We start from the raw sequence: 26,557 nt of genomic DNA, 5'->3' as shown, positions 1-26,557 counted from the left end.
TTTCGTTGCAACTCTTCATGTCCTTTAGGCACTTCTGACATACTTTTGATATTAGCACTTTTGATATTTCGTAATCAAAAGTTTTGAGGGGTTTGGGGATGTGCCCCTTCCAACTGTTTTTTTTTTCTCCCACGAAAATACGAAACACGTATTTCCTCATTTCATGTCTGCAATATCTGTGCTCAATTTCGTTCACTTCGGTCCACTTCTTGCCTTTCGGGCGTCAAATTTCATAATTTTGGTTGAGGGCTTTTGGCCCATAAAACCGTTTTTCTGCAGAAAATAAAAAAAAAAAACGTTCATTTATTTCATGTGTTCTATCTATCTGCCAAATTTTATCAAAATCGAAGTGTACATTTGGGAAGTGTTACTTGTGAGAAAAAACGCATGTGGCATGTAAAAACGTAGGTAACATGTGTAAATCCTGTAGTTTTTGGACTTAACGTACAGCAACCGTATAACTGAAAAAGTATATTTTATACGTACTTTTCGTTTAAATGTTCCGAATAAACGTGCTTTCGTACGAACTAGAGAACTGCATATAGGATATCACATACAGATCTCACGTATGTAATATATAGCTGATGCTTACATATACGTAAGTAATTTAAGGAAGACTGTTAGATGTCAGACATCCTGCAACGTCATGATGTAAGCGGAAAAACTATGTAGCATATGAATAACGTATGCTCCGCACTGATTTCCGGAGTAAACATAAGGAATCCGTATAATTGTACAATATGTCGCTGTTTGGATAACGATTTTGTTTTTAGTATGGGATAATTCACATCCTTAGTGGTAGGAACATTCATACATGTAGATCTATATACGGATAAAATCGTTTGTTTCTTGTATTTCACAGGGGAAGTGATCTCCATCTTGTTGTCTTGAGCTTCGTCTCAGGACCAGGGTTGGGTAATTACGCGTAAAAAGGTTTTCTACGTGACGTGTAAAATACGCGTAAAAACGCGTAGTTTACGTAAAATACGTAAATTAGAAACAGGTGTACAAATTAAAAGAAAACGTTCTACGCGCTGATTTTTTTTTTTAAATCCTAAAATTGTATGGAATCTAGCTGGATTTTGCAAAACTTAATCCGTAAGCATAAACTGGGAATTTTGTATTGGCTTTGTAAAGTAGCATTGTATAATACGGTTTGCACGCGTGACTGTTCGAAACCCATTTCATCATGTTTCATGTTTTAAACCCTCTGTAATCGAGAAAAGTTTTATGCCAGACAAGCCGTGGGAGAAACTATTGTGCAATACAACAATGGTAAGCCTTCGTGGTCTCCATTTGTGACGACTTTCTGAAATGTCTGAGAAAAGCATCACGAACAAGTAGAGGAGTTTCTGTTGAAAACCTCGGCCCTTCAGGAATAACTAGCTACCAGCAATATCGGGGAAAATTTGAAGAACTTATGAAGAAGGGAATTACAACACCACGCACATTTTGGTATTTCGCTACTCGGCAACACAAGGAGTTGTCGGAATTTGCTATGAAGTTACTGAACATCCTAGCATCTTCAGCGCAAATTAAAAGACTTTTCTCAAATTGGTCCTTTATTCATAACGTCACAAGGAACCGGCTCAGCTTCGAACGTTCGAAGAAACTACTTCAAATATACTACACCCTCAAATTATAAGACAACTCCAGTTATGAATATTAGTGTGATTAAGAGTATTGTGTTCGAATTGTACTAAACGATAATGGAAATGGCATGTAACGTTTTTTTAGAACTAAAATAATGGCTAAGTTTTAAATGAAATGATATACTGTGTTATTGGAACCAAGTGAAATATATTCAGTATTCGAACTAGGAAGAAAGACAAATTGTTTCTTTCCAAAAACAACGAAGAAACAAGTGGTTCAATATTCTGTTGAGTATTTTCTTCAGTTTTGTCTATTTATTATGAGCATGAAAAATGTATACATTAAAAGTTTAAATGATAGTCAAGTGCTAAGGGAAATAATATATTTAGTGTTGTTGTTGGACTTGGAAAAAAAGAGCAAAATAAATGAGTTCATTCCAAAAAATGTAGTACAATGTTCTTTTGGGTGCTTTTATATTTTTTTCAGTTGTGTGTGTTTAAAATGAGAATCTAATAACTTTTACATCGAAAATTCAATATGTCTCAGTGCTAAGTGAAGTGGTATATATAGTATCGCTGGGACGTGGAAGAAAAACAAATCAGTTTATTCTAGAACTTCATTATTTCAATATACTGTTCAGTATTTTTCGTATCAGTTATGTGTGTGCGTTAGTGTGTAATATGAAGGTGAAATCAGCCTAACAGTCAATCTCTTTTTCTTTTCTAATAGAAGTTTCAAAGTATACTGAAATCTTTCGAGTCTTATATTAAAAGCTGCAAAGGAATAACAATAAATTGTTATAATCAAAAGGTTACTTGATACTTTCAAACATATCCGAACCAACACATATTTTTAATGTGTGTGCTTATATGTTGGGTGGTTGTGCTTGTGTATGCGCTAATAGGTGGAAAGTAGTAGTGGGCCGGCGAGGGGCTATCCAAAATTATCTTTTATTACTATGATTTGGCATGAAATCATTACTTTTAAATATAATGTTTAGAAGATAATAATGTTTTAATGCTTAAATAAGAAAACTAAGCTTACAATATAACCGACTATTCAAAATGATCTTAGTTTTAATGAAAGAAATATAGTTTTCTACGTCTGCGTAAAAAACTGGTTTTCTACATGACGTATATTACTAGTAAATTACGCGTAATTTATGTAAAATACGTAACAAGTAAATTACCTTTCCAACCCTGCTCAGGACTGTATCCACAGGAAAGGGGGGAGGGGAATTCTACTGGCTCTCCTAACATTTTTCGGTAGGCTTGCAAATGAAGTATAATATGATTGAATTAGGCCCTACCTAACTTCTACCGCCCCCGCCCCCTATATTTTTGGGATGGCTACTGACTTGCTTCATCCACAAGGACGGCGTACTTGATTGATATTTCGAGTGGTATAGATAGTTGAGTATGTTTAAGACGTTTTTAGTCTTTGTGTCTGGTGAAACGACTGTTCATCTGCCAATGTGAATGTCTGAGCTCCTGTTTATAAGCTTTGATCCTAGCTGTGGTGACAGTGAAGAGCACATTCTTGTTTATAAAATATTACAGCAAGCAAGCCGTCACAAGTCACTCTTAAAGAAGCGTTGAATCCACTGCCAGCTCGGACCCACAAGCATTTTAATTTGACCACCAAGAATTGGAAGAGGTTTGTTTGTTTGATAAATCGTTTTCGTTATACCAAGAAGACAGTGTTTACATATTTGACACTAACAATACAAGGATAGTGATTCGTTTCTGTACCCAAGGGCACTGATTTCTCTGTAAATTTGGGGGGGGGGGCATTTAGATGCAGAAGGTATATATATATATGGAGATTTTAAGACAAATTGCACTCAAATTGTGCCAAATATTGTATATTCATAAATATAATAGGGGGCCCACATGAGCTTTGGGGGGCCCGGGCCCCCTTGGCCCCCCAGAATCGGCGCCCTTGTCTGTACCCGTGGGCCTAGGTTCGATCTTCACTAAACTGATATCTACTTGCCTCAGATACAAACCCGAGGAGTGATTCAGATTCCACTTTAGACGGTAGGTCTCATATAGCCTCAGTGCTGAAAAGAGAGTTTAATTCCAATAAGTCAATCATAGAAAGATAAGGTGACTGAGAGAGACTTATATACTTGAGCAAAGATAATCACAACTGACAAAGTTTACAAATCTCAACACTAAATTTAAACAAAGTATTATAAGTCAATGTACTTAAGTATTACTTACCGTTAAATTCTCGATCCCACATACGCCGAGTGATGGCAGTTCCATCTCGAATATCTCCTTGTTCTGTTAGGGTTTCATTTAAAGCCATTCCAAGAAGATAAACTCCATCGTAAAAGGCGCCAATAAAAAAGTTTACCTAGAAAATAAAACAATGTAAAATTATGTATTATTAGCAGCTCTGATTGTTGATGATGATTATTGTGTGCTAATACAGCACAAGTTAACTATTTATTTATATAAGATATTTGTAAATGTTTTCAAAAGTTCTGATGCACTTATTGAAAGTGACTGTAACGTTGTGTATTAGATCCTATCATTAGAATTGTAATGTGCTCATTTTGGTTTTGAGATCTTGTCTACTGCAACTGAGATTATTTCCTAGAGACTTTTACACTGAAAATCAGTTCCAGACTTCGTCAGTGCGAAAACAGTTGACTGACTCATAATGAGTTAGACCCTAAATGTGTGAAGGGGAGTTAATCTCAGTTCCATTCGTATGCTATTACAAACCCATGCTGATAATGATGCAGCATCTCCCTTTTTCCTTTATGTCGGATTCTTATTCTATTCCATTTAAAGAATTAGTATAATTCTCAAATTAGAAACATTTACGAAATATGTTGAATTACAGCAGGAAATAAAGGCGTAAAATACATGTAGGACAGGTATCCAAGGGGGTGTAGCCCCCTAAATTTTTACTGCTCCCCCTAAAATTTCCAGGTTAAGCTTGCAAATGAAGTATAATATGGTAGAATCGGGCCCCCTATATTTTTGGGCTGGTTATCGGCTTGACGATGAAAACTATTCTCACACACGACATATAATCAAAGTGACTTAATCGAATACATAAGCATCAGAAACATTTTTATTTAGTATATACTTTATTTTAAAGGTGTTTCCTCACTCTTTACGAGGCAATCCATTTCTTGCCGTACATGAAAATTCAGTTTGTAATGCAAGAGTTGGGAGGCGTATACATAATCATATAACCACAAATGAGTTCTAGAAGTATTCAAGTGGAAGACAATACCATAATGAAAGTATAAAGATAACCAAGAAAGTTCTATCGCGTTTTCAATCACCACCTTCGAACATTGATATGCCACCTAACACGTACACACGGAAAAGAAAGTATTTGGCAGTTGACAAATTTTCTTTTCCCAATAACTCGGGAACAAATAAAGTGATTTGGATCTTTTTGTCGCTATCCTTTGATTAGCTATAACTTGATAACTTTCCAAAATCGGTACTCTAATAGATTAATTTATTCTTGAGTTATTAGGAAAAGAAATTTTGTGACCTGAAGAATACTTTCTTACGTGACTGTATTTGGAAGGCCAAACGTCCCCATCGGCATCGACGAACTTCTGCCAACGTTCTGGAAGGCCATGGATTCCATCGCGGTAGAACTTGGTGGGCCGTGAAGCGAAGAAGGTATCAAGTGCATTTTGCACCCCTACTAGGGATTTGAACTGGCGTCCTCTCAGGTGATTGTCCAAGAAATGGAACGGGTGATAATTGGACGGTGCAATGTCCCGGGAGAATGACGGATGCAATAGTGTTTCCCATTCAAGGCGTAGAATGGTGTACCGGGTCATCCTTGTCGCGTGGGGCTTAGCGTTGTCCTGTAACAGGAGGACCCCTTTGCGATTCAGAAGTGCTGGCTCCAGAGTTTTGAGTTTTTCTTGAACACGGCTCAACTGCTGACAGTACATAGTTGCATTGATGCTCTGACCACCTGGTAGCAGTTCCCAATGCACGATGCCGCGAGCAGTCCACCAAACATACAGGAGGATCTTCTTCTGTTGCAGTACTGGTTTCGGTTGTTTTGGAACCGGTTCATGGGATGCTAACCAATGATGACGGTGGCGTGAAGCTTTGTACAGGACCCACTTCTCATCACATGTCAACACCCTATCCAGAAATGGCTCCTTCCACACACGAGACAGCAAAGAAACACAGGTGTCTCCTCGCGTTGCCTTCTGGCCCGGAGTCAAATCATGTGGGACCCATCGACCCAACTTGCAGTGCTTCCCAAGTTGATGGAGATTCTGCCGAATGGTTTCTCCACTCACATTGAATTGTAGAGCCAGTTCCTCACATGTCTGGCCACGGTTCGCCTCAATTGCTGATTGAAGATCTTCATATTGTATATGTGTTGGTCTTCAGACACGTGGTGCGTCTTCGAGTGTTTCATTACCGTCCTTAAAGTTGTTAAACCACCGCTACACTGTCCGTGTAGTTACGATACCCTCACCAAAGACCTGACGTTACACCTGCGTTTGATCCCAGTTTGAACTCGTACAGCATACACGCGCTTATGACGCTCTGTCGGTCCGAAGTTCACGGTGTAACTGAACTACCACAACCAGATAGTATGTTGAATATACCCATATCAACAACTTATCTTCGCCTTATCTCCGTTTGCATTGAACTCACTATGTTAGGGCCAATTGAACACAGATCTCCACAAAAAGCGACATAACTTTCTTGATTACCTTTCTATGTTATTCCTTTAGAATATATGAAAGAATATGAAGAAATGTAACTAGTAACAGTGTCACGTGTACAGGACGTGAAGGAGATTGATTTGCATGGCGTGATATTTTTACAAGTATATTGAAACAGAAGTGGTAGTAGATTTAAACCACGTCCGGTTTTAGTAGAGAGGTTAGAGTGCAAATTGAATATATTCTTGGGACGCTTGATTGAGTGCAGAAATCCTCTTCTCGATGTTTCCGTTTCCACTCTATAACGATCAACGTTAAAACCAGAAGTTGGCGATTTATAATACTTCCAGTTTGAATAGAAGTTAAGAGAAGATGGTTCAATTCTTAGAACGCTAAATCGACTCCATAAAACCGATACTCGCAATCTCTTATCTTTTTCGTTTTATACAGATCAATATTGAAATCGGAAGTTGCAGTGGATTTTACTACTTCTGGTATTACTAGAGACTTAAGAATGGAAATCAGATGTGTTCTTCGACGGTTAGTCGATTTCTGGAAACCTTTTCTCTCTATCAAATATCATTTCCACTCTATAGCGATCACCGTTTCTAGCACTTTCGGTTTTAGTATCGAGATTAGAGCATAAAAGGAATGTATTCTTCAAACGCATAATTCATTATCTACAGAAAATCGCTTCTCGCTATCTGTTTCCGTTTTCATTTTATAATAATCAAAGTTAAAACTGGAAGTGGTTGATTTCTGCTACTTCCAGTTTTAGTATCGAGATTAGAGCATAAAAGGAATGTATTCTTCAAACGCATAATTCATTTCTACAGAAAATCGCTTCTCGTTATCTGTTTCCGTTTTCATTTTATAATGATCAAAGATAAAACTGGAAGTGGTTAATTTCTGCTACTTCTAGTTTTAGTATCGAGATTAGAGCATAAAAGGAATGTATTCTTCAAACGCATAATTCATTATCTACAGAAAATCGCTTCTCGCTATCTGTTTCCGTTTTCATTTTATAATGATCAAAGTTAAAACTGGAAGTGGTTGATTTCTGCTACTTCCAGTTTTAGTATCGAGATTAGAGCATAAAAGGAATGTATTCTTCAAACGCATAATTCATTATCTACAGAAAATCGCTTCTCGCTATCTGTTTCCGTTTTCATTTTATAATGATCAAAGTTAAAACTGGAAGTGGTTGATTTCTGCTACTTCCAGTTTTAGTAGGGAGATTACAGTAAAACTGGAATATATTTTACGGACGCTTAATTCATTACAGAAAACAGCTTCTTACTAAGTACCTAGGTATTATGGTTTCTATTCTTAGGCGGTCAACGTTGAAACCGGAAGTCCTTGATTTCTGTAACTTCCGGTATGAATAGAAGGTTAAAAGAGAAGATTCCACACATTCTTAGAACGCTAAATTGATTCCAAGAATCCGCTTCTCGTTATCTGTTATTGTTTTTGCTCTATGGACCAATATTGAAACCGGAAGTTGTAATGGAGTTTTACCACTTACAGCTTCAGTAGAAAATTAAGAATGAGGATGCAATATATTCTTGGGGTGCTTAATTCATTACAGGGAACCACGTTTCTCTATTTGTTACCGTTCTTGCCCTATAGGGATCAACGTTAAAACCGGGGAAAGTTTAATTTATATCATTTTTCGGTTTGAATATTAGCTCCAAAAACGAAATCGAATATCAACTTTTTATTTTATACATTCAGACCAAATTTAATGATGATTGGTCAAGTAGTTTTTCAGATTTTTTTGTTTGACGATGGACAGGTAGGAAAAATATGAAAAGAAGTTTTGGTAAATTAAACTCCTTAAGAATTAATAATAAAAAAGAAACAAAAATAATTTTGTAAATTGTGAAAATAAACTACTAGTTATTTGGAAAATTCTGAGCAAGTTAATTTGCAAATATTTCCAAAATTTGGATTCGTGATTCCTAACTTCTGAAGTAACAAAATTATATAGTTTAGAGGAATATGCACCTGCTGATTGTAGCATAACTTAAAATTATTATTAGGATTTTAGATTTCTGGGCTTTCGGCATCTAAGGAAATTTAGCCCGGCACGTTTTGAGGAATGACGTCTCTCGACGAGCACACTATCCCGAGAAAGGGAAGGAGGGAAGTGGCCTGGGACTGAAGGGAAGTACCACTCCAGCATTTGCCTGCTGTGAATGATAAAAACCCAGGAAAACCTCATTTAGGGTGACCGGCCTGGAGAAGCTTTGTAGTTTTTCTACCGAGTAGCCCCACTGTTAAAATTTTATTATTGAAGTAACTTTATAGAATCAGACTTTCTAAGATGAAGCATATAAACTAAAGTAAAAACAAATTCTTACGTATAATTTCACGGAATGAAATGTTTTCATACTCATATTATAGAACCACTTTTCCATAGAAACAATAACTGATCAACAATTTAAACGCGAAAAATAAAAGTATCACACACACACACAAAAAAACAGTTTTAACTGTTTTGGAACCATAGAGTTCCATCCGGCACTCCATGACAATATTCCAGAGAGATTGATACACTGAGTTAGGAAGCAATATTAACACACATCAGAACTTCGGATACACCAGAATCCCCCCGATTCTAATCTACAGCATCTTTGTTTCCAGTCATTTAATTATATGGGAAACTGGTCTAGCAGGGATCTTTATAAGGGATTCAAAGATGAAATCAGTAAAATCAATTAAAAATTCCAATTCATTCCAAATAAAAAAGCAAAGCATTTCCTCATATAAAAAAAATGGGCTTAGAAACAAAGAGAAATTACTCAACACTCTTATGGAGATATCTTTAATAATGTCACTAAATAGTTAAGATCTGAACCATGTATATGAATGTTAATTTTGAGTAACATACTCACGCAGCAGAAGTGTATCCTTTTGACATATTTACAATGTTATGCTCTTAACAGTGGTTTAATATCTGTCTTAGCTTTGTTATCTTTGTATATTGATTTATATGGGACTCATTTTTCTATTTTCTTTCAATTAAACTGGAATTTCAATGGTTTAAATTTTACTGATTTCTTCTTCGAAACTATTTAAGTGTATCTTACCTTGCGAAATTTAAATTTTGTTGATTTTAATTTGTAATATTTAATAATGAAATTTAATTTAATAGAGATTAAATTTATGAAAATACAAATTCATTCTGAAAATGCAAGGGTAATTTTACATGAACAAAAAATTAAAATTCTAGTTCATTTCAAAGAATAAAAAAAACTATATATACTAAGGGGCAGCGTTTATGGCGTTTTACGGTTGCGGTGTTGCCATATCTTTGTACATATTAAGGTCAGTTTATATCCGAAAGAAGCGAAATGAAATATTATCTGTTCATCTGCTTGCATCTGTTCAACCAAATCCTTTACCACGTTGCAACGTCGCGTCACGGTTTTTATTTAATTTGCTTAGACTACACGCCATTGATTGTGTTTAATTTCTCCTGTAAATCAATGAACTAAAACCAAAGATGGTGTTAAAAGTTAGAACCATTAAAATTGGATTATCATTGGTGAAGAAATATCAGAATTGTACAGTACTACAAACATAATTTTAATTGTTATATTTTTTAAGATAAAGGATATTGAATTGAAATGTAGCTTACCTCTTCCTCTTCTGAGAATGTGTAGTTGTAATCTGCTTGTGCTCTTCTCTTCACCTTCTCAGCAAAATCATTATAAGTGTCACTAGTTGGTTGCCGTAATGACACACGTAGCAGAGCTTCAAAGGCAAGTCTTGCTTTTGAATCCTGATCATCACCAAGTTCCCAACCATGGTTGCCCCAGTAAGATCCCTTAAGAAGAAAGAAACAAGGCGGTAGAATTTTTGTTTTGATTTTTGTTCAATTCTTTTGAATTCACCTCTTAACTTATTTCGAAACAAAAATTTGTAATTCTAGATAGCAAGATAGAAAAATTTCTTTGTTAGAACTATCCATAGAATTTTCTAGTAGATACAGTTAACAGTTTGAAAGATAGATCATCTCAAAATTGCAAAATATGATGTAATTTATTCAGGTTAGTGGTACAACTAAGGTACAACCTGAAAAATTTCCCTCTCCCAGCTAGCTGGATATGGAATTACATATGGAGCTAAAATTTAGTAAAAATGTACATAGATTGGATAAAAAGTAGTGGCAACATTGATCTCCCACCAGAAGCCCATGTCTCAGCAGACTTCAGTACTGATAAGGGAAAGTGAAACTATGAAATATGACGAGTGGTAATGACTGTGTGTTATTCAGTCGAAAGCAACAGTGCCGTAAAGTACAAGAGGAAATTGCAAGCGCCCTAACACATGTATCGAGAAGATGAACAACTTGTGTGGTACAAGACTGAAGTGGCATGTGGACACAGTGTGCATCAGGGACTTCGTGATTACTAGGGCCCGGATTTTGTTGACCTAAGATTTTCTGAAAAGTGACCTATAAAGTGACACTAAAATTCCTGAAAAGTAACCCTAAAATTCACAAAAATTGACCTTAAAACTTGTGTTTCTTAAAACGTTTACTTCGTTAAACATTGTAATTTTTTGAATATCTATTAGATTTTAATTACCATTTCTCATTCTCAAAAGTTTTGTTTCAGTAGTTGCTGTCTATTGATCAGCCCATTGTACGGCATTGTACGTACTGAAAACGTCAATTCACTCCCGAGTTGAAACTAGGAAGCATACTTAAAAAATAGATGCTCAAAAGTGAAGACTGTATATATGAGAATAATAGATAAAAGCCCCGTTTAAAATCTTTGTACGTGTTCTAATCCATTTTTAGTTACTCACGTGATCACATTCTTTGTGGTCAATAATCCAAAACCATCTGTTGGGCCACCTACGAACTCCTACCCCCTACTCAACGAGCTAAGGCTTAGTGTTCATTAACTTTTTAGGAATGCTGTTCTTCCACTCCAATAGTCAGGAAGCATGAGGAGAGATTATCTAACTTCGTCTGTTTCACATCCGTAAACAGTGTTCATTTTAAGATTTCCTTATGTAGAAGGAAAAGACTAAAATGACCATAAGTGACCTGAAAGTTACCTTAAAATGTTAAAAAATGACCTGAAACTTCAAAACGGCAAAAAGTGACCAAAAGTTGACCCTAAAACAATATACTTTTAGAACCTTGAGTTGAAGGATAATGTTTTTATTTGAATTTGCCTTGCCCTATGCGTAACAGAAAAAAGTTGACTTGTCAACAAGATCCGGGCCCTGGTGATTACCTTTCAGCTAGAATTAAGAAATCACTTCGTGGAAAGCACTACGATACCAGAGAATCGCGCCAATTTAGATGCCAAATAGATTTTTCACCTTATTTACATCTCTTATTCTCTTATCGCTTCAGTAGCCGTTTCTTCAGCTTTGTGCTTCGGTGTCTTGGCAGGTAGTCTCTCGCTGGTGCTAGGAAACAAACCTGAAAATGTTCCCTTTGTATGTGATACTTGTGAAATTACCGCTGGTAGTTAGATTATGTGTCCCTAAGTTAAGTACTCCAAGTTCTTTGAGGTTCAGTGAAAACCGAGACAGGAATCAAGATGTTCTTTCTCACAAGTACTTATGACTGCCACCGCACAGAATTACTTGCTAGTTCGTGATTGTTAATATCGTAAGGCTCTTCCGAAAATATTAGGAATACAAGATCCTTAATTAGTTTTGATAAGTAATGTAAATACTCTCTTTATTTATTATTGAAGTCAGTAAAAGTAAGAATTATAATAATTTTAAAATAAAATATTTTGTATGACACTCACTTGAAATATTTCGACGTCTATGAATGTCCAATCTCCTTTTGTCATTCCAAGAGAATGTGCTGTTAGCATGAAGTTTCTTACTAAAGGTCCTCGAACACAAAGTATCACAACTGAAATGCAAAAAGATACATACAGTAAATAGATGAACCATAAATTTCTACAATAGATGCATTAAAAATTCTAAAAGTAATGCTTCTTGTAACAACTATAATAATATTAATATGAAGAAGATCTTAAAATTTATTTTCACTAATATTGGGTAGAGTGACGCCAAGCCGTTGGGCATCTGTTTATTCAATAATTTTCCGTGTGTGTATCTCATTTTTAAATTTTCTTCAAAGTCCAGATTTATAATTAATCGAGGCGAAGTCGAAGTTATATTGTGCCTGCTCCACTTGAAAATCGTAGCGGACGCTTTGTGTGAGCAGTAGACGGAAAACATTTAACAATTAGAAAATTGTTAAGAACGGTTGAGCAGAACTTCGAAAGTATGCACTACAGTTAACAGATTCGTTTCTTTCAAAAGTGCAATGTTAGCAACAGACATTCAGAAATCAACTTACAGCAAACTTACTATAACTAAATTGTTTTCACTCAAAAATAATTCATCCCATTTAATCAAAATCATTAATCTTCACAGTCAGTTTTCTGACAGCTCTCTAAGTTGAGATATGCCTAATATAATTTAGTTATCTACTTGTAAATAGTTTGCCTGTTTGAAACTCATAGCCCATATATGTGAATAAATCTTAACTAATGTTTATATGTATCACTCCCGAAGAGACGACGTTATCGTCTGCAGTATAAGACTAAAAAAGAAAAAAAAATAGTTTGGCTCTTTTCAAGTCAAAAAAATAGTCAAGAAGTTATAGAACCCGCAACAAAATTATGAATAACGGGTTGTATAAAGCCTCAGGCGTATCTTCAATTATCTACATCCATATCAATGCTTAGTTTTTAAACAAGTAATAGTTTCACGTGTACATCGCGTGGTCTGGTTTCTATAAAGTAGTTTCTCAGTGAATATGGAAAACCGGAAGTGGTAATAGATTTCAACTATTTCCGTTTTTACTGCAAAGATTAGAGTGAAGATGGAATATACTTTTGCGGCGCTTAATTGATTGCAGAGAAAAGCTTCTCGCTATCTATTACGGTTTTCGCTTAATAGCGATCAACGTTGAAATCACAATTAGTTGATTTCTGTCACTTCTGGTTTGAATATAGGATTAAGAGGGAAGGAGATATCTATTCTTAAAGCGATTCCAAAAAAATCGCTTTCAACTATCTCATGATTTTTGCTCTGTTTATATCAATATTGAAACTGAAAGTTGTAGTGTATTTTTTATTACTTTCATCTTTAGTTGAATGTATTCTTGGGACATTTAATAGATTGCAGAAAACCTATTCTCGCTATCTATTATAGTTTTGGTCTATAGCAATGGTTCTCAACCTAATTCCCATCACGACCCCCATTTTATCACATCCTCTTGCCAGCGACCCTCTTATAATATCTTGTTTGTAATAACCTTGTGTGGGATTTTTAATATACATATTGCGGAGATCTCACGATATCCATCTATTTCTATAATACAGTGAAACCTGTCTATGTTGGCCACCATCAGTTCCATCGAAAAGTGGCCAACTTAGACAGGTGGCCAACTTACAGAAAATAAGTGTGATTTGTGTATTTTTAGAATAGGATTTCTAGTATTACTTGATTGTAAAATTTTAATAAGCAGTGGCACAACAGCTACTTATAAATGTATATAGAATAATCATAAAAATATACAGTACTAGAAAATATTACTATAGTATGCAAGAGCGCCGATTTCTCTGTAAATTTGGGGAGGGGGCCCATTCAGATGCAGAAGGTATATATATGAAGATTTTAAGACAAATTGCACTCAAATTACATCAAATATTGTATACTCATATATGAAATAGGGGCCACATGAGCTTTGGGGGGCCCGGGCCCTTTCGTTCCCCCCAGGATCGACGCTCTTAGTGTGTTTAATATATATGCATACCTTTCTCTTCCTGAAAACTAGCCTGGTACATTAGATTATTCGGATTGGAAACACAATAACACAAACAACCAACCATGAAATAGAAGTGTATGTACGCAGTTTATTGAAATTGATATTATAGCAAACTGAGTTATTCAGATTGAAAACAAGAAAAGCTAAGCTATAAATTGAGAAATTCATATGCAATTTACATGATTTCTTTTCAGCTGTTACTGAATGGTGGTTCATTCTAGACATATTTGCTTTATTCCTTTTGTCAGATATACACATTTTAATATTGTAGTTAACTACCTCTTGTTAATGAGCTACAAGTGTTTTCCTCGGAGCAAAAGATGTTTTCAGAAAATCTTGAGGGAATTCATATCTCAAAACCTCCGCTACCTTTTGACATGCAGTCAGGTGCCAATAAATGACAATTGAGCTTTAACCTTGAGAATTTTCCGGAATTACTAAAGCTTCCCACTGATGAAAGGAGCCGATATAGCTAATGGTTTTACCAAAACAGACAGGGTAAACAAATAGTACAACCATTTCCTGAATTCCTGTACGTGCTTTTTCTTATTCACATCTTCCTTCGCCACCCTTTTATGAGGGTAGTGTTCTGGCCATTGACCTCCAAGGACAAATCGTGCGAATCTATGCTTCTTTGTGACCAGTCAAAAATACAGAACATCTGCCTCTCATATGGGAATTCGAAAGAGTTAAGAAAAATAACAAAACTGTATTTTTCGTGGCCAAGATACGCAGGTAAATTTATCATTATCATTATAGGATAAACATTGCTTCAGTGTGGCCAACTTCCAAGATAGACAGGTGGCCAACTTATAGAGTAGTAAGTAACGAATGTCTTACGGGAAAATGCAGGTTCAAGACGAACTAGGCCAAGATAAGCAGGTGGCCAACTTAGAGAGGTGGCCAAGTTGACAGGTTTCACTGTAATAGTATTTGTTTCTTGTATATAGTGGATACAGTACAGTAATGGTTACTGTATCCACTAATTTCCCTAAAAGCGAATGGATTAAAACCAAATTTGATCAGTTCATTCATATTACAAATATCGAATCCGATCAGTCATACCGTATCAAAAGGGAGGCCGTTTGAAAATTTTAAAACTTCATGACTCCTTTAATTTTGAGTCATATAATAAAAAAAATATGATTTCTAATTGGACAGTTGTTAAAGAAGTTATTGAGTATTTTAAATGACTTAATAATGTGCGTCAAGAAGATTGAACCGGACATTGCTGCACTAGTGAAATCACACCATGTTCAGGTATCTCATTAGCTTTCAAATTTAATTGTATTTCAATATGAAGGTTTTGTTGCATTTGTATTTTTCTGGTATTTTAATATCGTGCCTCTTTCATTTAAATTGATTTTTAAGCAACTCTGCACCTATTGAAAATGTTAGTAGACTTACTTTTTGTTGTTCCTAACAGTATGTATAAAAATAAAAATGTGTCTATCAGAATAAAATTCAAAATAATATTTTAAAAATATTTTCCGATATTAGATTCTAATTATATTATTCCCTTCCGTTAATCTTCCGAATCAAATGAAACCTTCTCGCGACCCCAAAGTTGAGAAACTCTGGTTTAAAGTAATCAAAATTAATACCGGAAATGATTATTTTTAAAACCATTTCCGGCTTGAATACCACCTCGATCAACAAACTCGATTTCTAACTTTTGACTGTCTACATTTTGGCCAAAATTGATGGTGATCTGTCAAATAGTTTTTTATTTTTTTATTTTATTTTTTAGTCCCTTGGACCAACGCATGGTTTTGTCTCTTGGACACACGGACATAGAGACATAGTAAAATGCGTTTTGGTAAACCAAATTCCTTAAAAATCAAAAGTTTGAGTATTTACTTCAAATTGACATTTCATGTGGGAGCTGTCGATCGTCAGCAATCTGACGCAGGGTCGTATCTCAAAATCTCAGTTTTTCAGCCATAAAAAAAAGGAAATAACAATTACTTGGTCAGGAAAGCAGTTGAATATGTAATAACTCGTCACATATTCCAGGTAATAATTATGTGTAATACATGATTAATTACTGCATATTTAACTTTTTTCTCCTGTACGGAATTACATTTACATGGAATTACATTTAATGAACTTTCCCTCCCCTAACCCTAATCTGGGAACTTCTGGAACTCATGTGAAGTGTGCTTTCGGCTAGTATTATGAAAATTGTGATAGTTATGAATTGACTTTTTCTAAATTTCGTCCTGAGTGACATTACTAGATTTAACTGTCATTCTCACAAGAAATAATGATAGATTCACAAAATATTAAGTGGTTTAGTGATGCAAATGTGTCTTGTCAACCGGTGTGAGGCGTTAGTATAGGCTTTCTCAACCTATTTCATATCTCGTCCCCCCTTTGATCACATCCTCTTGCGAGAGTTCCTTTAAGTAATTTTTCAGTATCTTTTTATTTATTTATTCTGGGCATTACAGGCATCTATGGTATTAAACCAATTACGTATGAGGAATGGCATCTCTCGGCGAGCACACACTATCCGGTGAAATGGAGAAGAAAGGAGGGAATGAAGCGGCCTGGGACCTGCATGATAAGCACCATTCCAGCCTTTGCCTATTATGACAAGCTCAGGAAAAAATCTCACTCAGGATGGTTGATTTAAAAAAGTTGTGACAACTTTTCGATCGAATGCCCTCACCAGGAATCGAACCCGGGACCGATCACACCAAAAGCGAGAGCGTGAGCGATTATGCTACGCAGGGTCATTTTTTTTTAGTTTGTATTAATACTCTTTGATTATTGTTGCTTATTGCTTACAGTTGTACATTTGTTTAGCCCTCATATTGAATTGTATTTTAATATCTATGTTAATTTTCTTGTATTTCAATATATGGACGGACTTTAATCCAACCAACTATTTGTCTGAAAATTATAATTCAACAATAGCGTCCTCAGGTACTATTTTTTCATTACTACGACTATTATTATTATTATTATTATTATTATTATTATTATTATTATTATTATTATTATTATTAACGTTTTATCAAGGCAGTGGTAGCCTAATCCATGAACTAATATACACCACTTATGTTAATCATAATGTATGAATGTGAAGAAATACATTTTACATACAGACTTCATAATTTAAATATTTACAGAATAATTGGTATCACCTTAAGTAAATTTTAAAATATTCTTTCTTCAAAAATAAAAATGCTTGTTTTCAGAGATATTTTCAGCGGAAACTAAAACTGTATTAGTAAGTAAATCGAACTGAAAGTCTTTCAGTGACCATCACTGAACTTCTCTGTTGAAAAACAGAGCATATAATAGCAGTGGCGGCGTTTGGACGTTAAAAGTGGGGGGGGGCAAGGCATGATCTGAATATTTGTATATCAATCTTAGTTTATCTGATTGTTTTAACACTTTGTTTGACGAAAGGTTGTATAACTAATAGGATAATATCTTCTTCGGTTAAAATACCATATATCGTATTTCATATTTTATTAAATAAATTGACAAGAGCAACGGAAGTAGATACTAGCCTTTGTACTCTTAAACAACGAAGGTGTAAGAAGAGATTTGATTCCTTACTCATGAACATCTCAAAATTCTGTCTGGAAAATTGTGTGATCAGAGTATTTAATAAAAAAATTTGCAAAACAAGTAAATAGAAAGGATAATATTAATTATAGTAATGAATAATGAGGCTTGTTTTGCAAAAGTTACGTTCAAACTGGAGATTAATGAACAATTTAATTTATAATTCCACACATTACATTATATATATGTTATTACTCTTAGAAGGTACATTCGCGAAGTGTCCCCTCAAGATTCGTGTAAAATTGATTCAAATACAAAGTTCTCCTCGCCGTAATGTGTATTGTACTAATTTTAGCGGCCCATACTGGTAATTTGCGTATTTATGAGCCTTCATATATCCGGAATTCAATCATACACTAGTATAACACTCGGACACAAAATTGCTTTTAGTTTCTTAGATGTAACTGAACATGAACGTGCGCATGTGCAAAACAAATTTGATCAAGTACTGCTTTTCTGACACATGTTACAACCCGAGCTGCCATCTTGGATTCAATTTTCGTTTTTTTAAAAGGGAATAGGTGCAAGTGAGACATCAAATTCATGTACAATTTCTCGGAAATTCACTAATGTAGTGAGTTCCATCGTAGCTATTGCATGTTAAATTTCAGGAACTTCATGAATATTGAATCAAATAGAAAGTTGTGCAGGGCCCGCTGTGTATATGTAATGTTTTACGTGATTTATCGTTGACGAAATATTCTCTGAACGTACATAATACAGAAACACAGACGTCAATACGGAAATGGTCTTCACCTAAATATGGTCGTATCTGAATTTACATTAAGCATTTTAACCGTTATTCTATACCTCTTTGTTGCAGTATATCACGGAACTAATACAATAAATCACAGAAATGTAATAAGATTATGATACCAATGTTGTAAGGAGTTTGTTAATATCTACAATATTTTTTTCAGTTACAAATTGTTTTGATTTGTCAACATCAAAAATATATGTGTTTATTCGCGAAATGCCTGGGAGGATTTAACATGCAATACCTTGCAAACGGTACAAGCTACAGTAAAATCCTCTATATCAGTGAGTTTCCGAGAAAATTGTACATGAATTTGATGTCTCACTTGCACCTATTAACTTTTGAAAAACCGAAAGTTGAATCCAAGATGGCAGCTCGGGTTGGTAGCATGTGTCAGAGAAGCAGTACTTGATCAAATTTGTTTTGCACATGCCCATATTCATGTCCAGTTACATCTAAAGAAACTAAAAGCAATCTCATAACTGAGCGCTATAATAGTATATGATTGAATTCTGGATATATGAAGGTACATAAATACCAGTACGGGCCGCTAAAATGTGTGCAATATACATTGTGACGAGGAGAACTTTGCATTTGAATCAATTTTACACGAATCCCGAGGGTACACTTCGCGAATGTACCTTGTTGGAAAATGAAAGACAGTAAATACTACAAGCATATGCTACGAAATTTAAAGAAATACGCAATTGCAATATTAATGGCTTTGAATTGCAACTAACACGCAATTCCTGTAGCTTGCTTAACTCCACGAGAAGACAACCAATATGCACTCGCGCAATGGGAAATATTATATGGCACCATTTTTTATGAACCAGTAATACATACAAAACATAACACTTTCAAATGAAGCTATATGCATTAATGGGTTACTTCAAAAAATTGGGGGGGGGGCAACTGCCCCCCTTTGCCCCCCTAATCGCCGCCCATGTATAAAAGATTAATGGTTTCCGTCAGAAGTTGCAATAAAGGAATAGCAAATATCCAGAAGCCACATTGCTCCTGTTTTAAAATTCAGGAACGCACTTCCGGTAGCTGCTGTGTCTGGGTGAAACAGATTGCCTAATGATCAATTGTAACAGAGGTAGTAAATGGTGTTAGAATACAGGGTGTCCGAAAATTGTAGCAACTATGACTTTAACCTACAATACCGATTTGATTAGTGCGAATAACAGGATCTCAATTACAATATCTATGTAGATAATATAACAAACTGAACCAAAAGAAACACATTAAAAGCATAAAATTAAACTTGTAATTTCATGACTTTGGACCTGAAGTTCATTGCCACAGAATCTAGAGCCCCATCGTTTCGCAATCTAATCGAGCCAGGATTCTCATTATCCACCTTCCGAAAATGCTTTATGTCTTCAGTCACACGATTATTCAAGATTCTGGAAGCCACGGTGGCTCAGTGGTAGAGCGTTCACCTCTGGTGCATGGGGTCCCGGGTTCGATCCCAGCCCCCGCCAAGTCAACTTTGTGGCGGACAAAGACCGTGTGCGTGGACTTCCTCGCGGTTCTCCCGTTTCCTCCCACTTACTTCATTCCACCATTTCATTCATTTCTCATCATCACTGTCTCATTTAGCCTAGCCGGCAAACCCTGGGACGTAAAACTCAAATATTTCATTTCATTTCATATACAAGATTCTATAGGTCTTATGGAGGGTCGTTTTGACCCATGATTAGCGTCATACTAACGGCCTGACTACTGCAGGAAACATAAGTTAGTCTAACTCTTTAGTATGGCACTAATCATGCATCAGAACGACTCTGCATAAGGTACTATGTGTCGTAGTAGGTTGAGTATAAATTGCACTCTTTTTTCTCTTTTCTAGTTTTCCAAATATTCAGGAGTAGGTTAGTAGTTCCTAACCGATATGTCGCGACACACTGGTATGTCGTGAAATTTTAGAATTTAAAAATCATGAAGCGTTTAATAGTTTGTTAAAAATCAATTTTGAGACAAACTACTAGTCAACGTCTCCAGCAGAGTAATACATAGAGTCATTACTTTATAGAAACATAAAGTCTTAAATTATTATAGCCATGATTCGTATACGTCCATATTTTAATGGTCTCTTATTACGAGGTTGTGACTTGACATCCTGACAAAATTCTTCGGAAACAGAACTGTCTTGTAATTTGTGTATTTGTGTTTAACGTGTTTATTATCAAATTTAAAACATATAATTGTCAAAAAATCAATAGCTACCGTCTTAAAAATGTTATACCAATTGGCAATACATTGCATTTCTTAAATGATAGTAGAATCTAAATTTTCATGGAGCGGAGAGAGGGGGAGAATATAAAATTTTGGAAGATTTCACCAGAGGTAAAAACACGTAAAATTGTACGATTGTAGGGCAGATGATTTTTTTAGTGACAAATTGAACTAGCGTTTCTCCGTGCCAGTAGCGTAGCCAGGACTTTTGTTTGGGGAGGGCTTAGTGTTGGGAGGTGTATATATATATATATATATATATATATATATATATAGATAGATAGATAGATAGATAGATAGATATAGATAGATAGAGATAGATAGATAGATAGATAGATAGATAGATAGATAGATAGATAGATAGATAGATAGATAGATAGATAGATAGATAGATAGATAGATAGATAGATAGACAGAGCGTTTGTTGAGCCAGAATGTTTTAATAATAATAATAAAGACCCCAAAATGCTGACATTTTTAAAGAACAAAAACGATGTTGGCGAACACAGCTTGTCTAGGAACTGTTTAGTGAAAATTTTTGTTTTCAAATAGAGTACATGAAAGGCAATTGCTGTTTCTTCCGGGGAAAAATTGCGAACATCAAAGTAACAAAGTGAATTGTCAGAACTCTTTGAGAAGGACCCGGCTCCCCTGGGCCCACCCCTTCCCTACGCCACTGCTCCGTGCTATCTTAAGGGTCTTCACTACAGCGAAATTAAACTACCGCTAATTTTAGAGTTTTTCTGTAATATCTTCAAAACAAATAAAAATATTGGAAAAGCAGAAATGTAGTGAACTAGACAATACGATTTTGCATGTGATATCACAACTCACCTGTCTGCTTTCGATTTGGAACTGAAGATAAATTTAGCATTCTTTGTGAGTTCTGTAAATAGCGGCATAACAAAAGCAGATAGGTGAATTGTGGTAAAGGTATCATATGCAAAATCATATTGTCTAGTTCACTACGTTTCTGCTTTTCGAATATTTTTATTTATTTTGAAAATATCACAGAAAAACTCTAAAATGAGCGGTAATTTAATTTCGCTGTAGTGAAGACCCTTAAGCTAATATTTCTCACACTTCTTATATAACGAATGCCTGGCATTCAGAATGTCATAATGAGAACTTAGATCCAGGGTTAGAAGCTTAGAACCCTGAAACCTCCCTAGTTACGACGCCGTTTCTCTCATTCAAGAACACAGATTTTCTACTGTGGAAAAAATTGTAGAAAAAGTTAAAACGAATTAATAAATCCATTTTCATTCAAAATACCTAAAACTGCACTTTTAGGAAGACCAATTTTCAAAAAAATTTGGAGAGACCTCCGCTAATTCTGAGTGATGTTTCATACTCCGAGATCCTCAGGTTGTGAACTAGGAGAATACTTCCACAGATTTCCAAAACCGTTGCCTTTAACAGGTGTTTGTTGTAATGAGTTAGACAAAAGTTTGAAATAGTAATCCGCATTAATTGTGCTTTCTTTTGGTAGGTAATTCACCAAGAACAAACTACTTCAATGCTAAAAGATAGTACCTTGCCCACAGAAGAACTGCAAGAATTTTTAAAAGGAGGCCCTTTTCTCGTTAGCGCTATTCCCTATATTGACTGTTTGTTTCAAAGTATGAGTTTCAGATTTTGTTCGATTTTATTAACCTACGCGAAAATTAGCCGCTACAAAGTTGCAAAATGTCTTGAAGTTGATGACAAAATTTTAGTTTGTTCAGCTTTTGTTCAAGTTTCAATAGTAGAAATTTCCAATGAGCTAAATCTTTGCACACACCTAAATGATTGTGCAGGATCTCATAAACTTGGCGTGTACTAACGCTTAACTTTCACTAATTTCACGAATAATCAACCGTCTGTTATTCATTAATTGTTTCTTTAAGCAGTATATTTTGCCATTAATCGTAGTTTAGGCAAAATACACCAGAGTGTCTACACGAGTCTCTTCTTTACTCGTTCTGTCACCTTTAAAACAGTCAGCTCAGGGATAGTTTTTTTTTTTTTTTTTTTTTTTTAATGATTCTACAGAGTCCTCAAAAACTCCTGATAAACGTTTAACAATTTCTCATGATTATATATCCTCTATATTATCTAGAAAAAAGAAACTAATGTATGGATCTTAGAGATTTTACAGCATCCTCCGTACTGGCAGTGTAAACAATTTTAAAACATGTCTGTACTTCAAAGCGATCGATCGAGTCATGCTAACCGATTTTGAGTGACATCGGTATAAAAACGTGTCAGGACTTGTATAGTGCTAACAATTGTATAGCATTGTGTTGTTATTTAGAAATTCTTAGAATTTGGGAAACATCTCTTGTAAATTGACACGAGGGAAATCTAGAAGTGTATAAAAGTAATGTAAAAAAGAAGGTGTACTCACCTCTGGCATACATACTGGTATCTCGTAAGTACTGGCGATAATCATCATCTTCGTTACCATCAAATTCTCTGACGAATGGCAGGAAACCTTCCTTTTTAAGACCATGTTCTAAGTTCTTTCCTAAAAAATAAAAAGTATAAGATATAAACAGAAAACATATTAACTCGTGTACAAGTATATAGGCTATGTATTATTGTAGTTTTAGTGCGCATCTACTGCATTTACGCTGAAAACAGTCGGCAATATAAACGATGGAATTTTTTGGAAGATAGTAGGCCAGGCAGGATCAACGTTAAATATATGTATTCTACCATCGCAGAATTGTCTGCTACAACTAAGAAGAACCTGAACGAACTTCAGTCAGGTTGGTTGACCCGGGACTGGAGTCCAGCATCTGCAGTTTGCAAAGCGAAAAAGGTACTCGTTAACTTACATTTTTCATGATAATGTTTGAGAGAAATATAAACGAGTTTAATAAATTATTCGACAGATTATCGATTATATGTTAGTTGATTATCATGATTCATGTTCTCTGACAACAAATGGCTAAAACTATAAATAACTATATGTAGAAGAACTCAGGGTACAGTTGAATATTTATTAAGACGATTCATCTTACAGTGTAATGGACGGATTACTGAAAATATATTTGTCTCTCTTGACTTCATGACATTAATTCTCTTAATCTGTTTTGAGGGTTATGAGCACGTACCGGTAATTTTGTCTTTTAGAGTTGGTAACCTTACATATAAGCAGGCACGTAGCCAGGATTTCGTAATAGTGGTGGTCCGTGACATGAAATACTAGGGTTATTACACTAGGGTCCGATCATTCTAAACTATTTTACTGCAACATACATTGGTTCGTTTAGACAGAATTTTGTAATGAGGGGGTGATATAAAATACTGTCGTTTTTACACCATCAATCTAAATGATTTTACTGGCATCATATATTGGTTTGTTAGGATAATAAAATGAGGATATGTTTGTAAGTATTTTAATAACAAACTATAAAGAAATCTCAAGTAAAAGAATATCTACGTTCCTTCCTCCGTTCATTCAAATATAACAATTTTCCTTTCATTATGACCTCAACCATTATAAAAAAAATACACTTCCACTATTATAAAAACATACATATCCAATAATGCCTTCTAAAATATTTTACAATATCTGCGTTTCTTTCTTTTGAATCAAATGTTTTTATTATTCCGTCAACTATTGTCTGTTCGAAAAGACAAGTTAAAGGAGCAATAGAAAACTATTCCTGAAATATCATGTTTTATACTGCGGAGAAGCAATGACTAAAATTTATGATAAAAAATGTCCATACGACACTATGCTTTCGAAAGTTTGAAATTTCCCTGACTAGTAGCAGAAATTTTGAGAATTCCGTAAATTTTCTAGAAATTTCAAATTAACTGACTTTTCCAGGATATACTGCACATTCGCCACCAGGTATTACAAGTAATTCATCTAATGTGTTTCTCGTAAGGCTGGCGTGGAAAGGAAACACGCAAAGCTCCTCATAAGAAAGAGTAATCAAACGGTTGATGTAGCTTTTTATTTTCAACGCTGATTCTAATTTTTCTCGTTTCTTTTGTTTCAACCTTAGTTATTTTTGGTTTCGAACGGGGGGGGGGGGTATCCGGAATCCAGCTTGTTCGACTTTTTTTCGAAGCAGAGGGTTAGCACAAATTATACAACGGGCGATACATGGAAAAATATATAAATTTACCAAGTTTAGAAACCCCGCTTCGCGTTTCGTGTGCACGCTAGATGGCAGGCCTGTATTCTACAAGATGGAGACAATGCAGAAGAGTTTCTGTGTACCTGTATATGTTGCAGTTGTGGGTATTTATCGATTTTCGACTTCTCGACTTTCATTTTTCAACAGTACGGGGTTTCACCTCACTGTAGCAAAATTAGCCATTCTCAAAAGAGAACTGCTACATCGCTGGATAGGTCGCGCTGGTCTGGGTGATGTTCTTCTGTTGCCATGGCCCCCTAGAATGTAATTTCTTTCTGTGGGTTATGTTAAGGACAATATGTACTTCCAATGCAAACAACGCTGCAAGAACTGCAGGAACGCATCACTGCTACTGTGACGGACATTGACGGAAACATGGAGTGAACGTATGGACGGAACTGGATTATCGTTTGGATGTGTGCCGGATAACAACATTGAACATTTGTAGAATGCACTAGAAACTTGTTGAGTGTATCTTTCCGTTTATAACCAGTGGCGAAGGGTGACGATTTCATCAGGGTAGGCCCGTAATAATAATAATAATAATAATAATAATAATAATAATAATAATAATAATAATAATAATAATAATAATAATCATCATCATCATCATCATCATCATCATCATCTTACCTGGATTATTTATATCTTCTTATAAATTAATTCCAAGCGCCTGTTTTTCTTCTCGGCAAACACGTCTATTACTTTCTCCTTAAAAGCTGGATCCGTGGCTAATGTCCTTAACAGCTTCTTTTCTATAGCGATGGAAGCCAACCCACTAAGTCTATCGTTTTTCATTGTATTCCTCAGGAATGTTTTAATTCTCTTGAGGGCACTCATGCTTCTCTCACATGATGCTGTGGTGACTGGAATACTCAAGCTCAAATGTAACAAACGAAGACATTCCGTATACACTTCTTGCAGGCCATTTGATATGATATACTGAAGTAGATTAAGAGGTTTGAGGTATTTATTTTCGTCGGAGTAGATGACTGTCAGCTCATTCCGCAGCTGCTCTGCGTCAAAGAAGGGATAGAGTTTAAGAAGGTTATCTAGTTTCTTCCGAGGAAAATCACTTTTGTAAGCCTTAAACTGTTCACAATCAAGCAGTTCTACAAACTCTAAAGAGGACAAATCACGAAAACGCATTTCCATCTGAACCGCAAGCGTGTCCAAAATTTCATACGAGAGTACTTTTAAGGTTTGCTTTTCCTTGTCGCCGAACTGCAACGAACTGATATCTTCACTTTCCATAATGCATTCATGCACAGCCTCTTCCGAACGCAGTTTTTTTTAATGCAGACAATGTTTGCATGACTTCTTTGCAGCACAGTGTGATATCGGAAGTACACTTTTTTTGCAAAATAAGAAACAGATTTTCCGTAAACACAAATATTTTGCTATACAAACACAACAAAAAGACAAATTCACATGAATTTAAGCGTAACTGTAGACCATTGGCAGCGCTTATTGAATCCGGATCCCAATTTTCGTCATCAGATTCGCGTATATGAGTCATGGCAGATTTTAATTCGCTGTAATGAGATTTAATTGTTTCAACTGCGAGCGAGTGATAATTCCACCGTGTGGAATTTGGGTGGGGAAGATGGAAACCCTGTTCTCTTAATAGCTCAGTTCTCTTAGTTGATCTTGAGAAAAACGAATGGAACGCAGTCAAGTCACAAACAAACAATTTTACACGCTTTATGGTCTTTGCACCGTGTAGTAACACCAAATTCAACCTG

General features: G+C 35.3%; 1 protein-coding gene across 1 annotated transcript in view; it reads right to left on the bottom strand.

Moving 5' to 3' along the window:
• The window catches only part of LOC145672492 (atrial natriuretic peptide receptor 1), a 177,352-nt gene that overhangs the window by 124,213 nt on the left and 26,582 nt on the right, over positions 1–26,557 (bottom strand). The window contains exons 2-5 of the mRNA XM_081741655.1: positions 23,063–23,182; positions 12,052–12,161; positions 9,912–10,100; positions 3,819–3,954 (exon numbers count right to left, since the gene is read on the bottom strand). Coding sequence (XP_081597781.1) covers positions 3,819–3,954; positions 9,912–10,100; positions 12,052–12,161; positions 23,063–23,182 — 555 coding nt within the window. The remainder of the gene's footprint in view (positions 1–3,818; positions 3,955–9,911; positions 10,101–12,051; positions 12,162–23,062; positions 23,183–26,557) is intronic.

This window comes from Thermobia domestica, chromosome 16, assembly GCF_964235325.1.
Source record: "Thermobia domestica chromosome 16, izTheDome1.hap1.1, whole genome shotgun sequence".
NCBI lineage: Eukaryota > Metazoa > Arthropoda > Insecta > Zygentoma > Lepismatidae > Thermobia > Thermobia domestica.
This window is presented reverse-complemented; position numbering and strand designations above follow the sequence as displayed.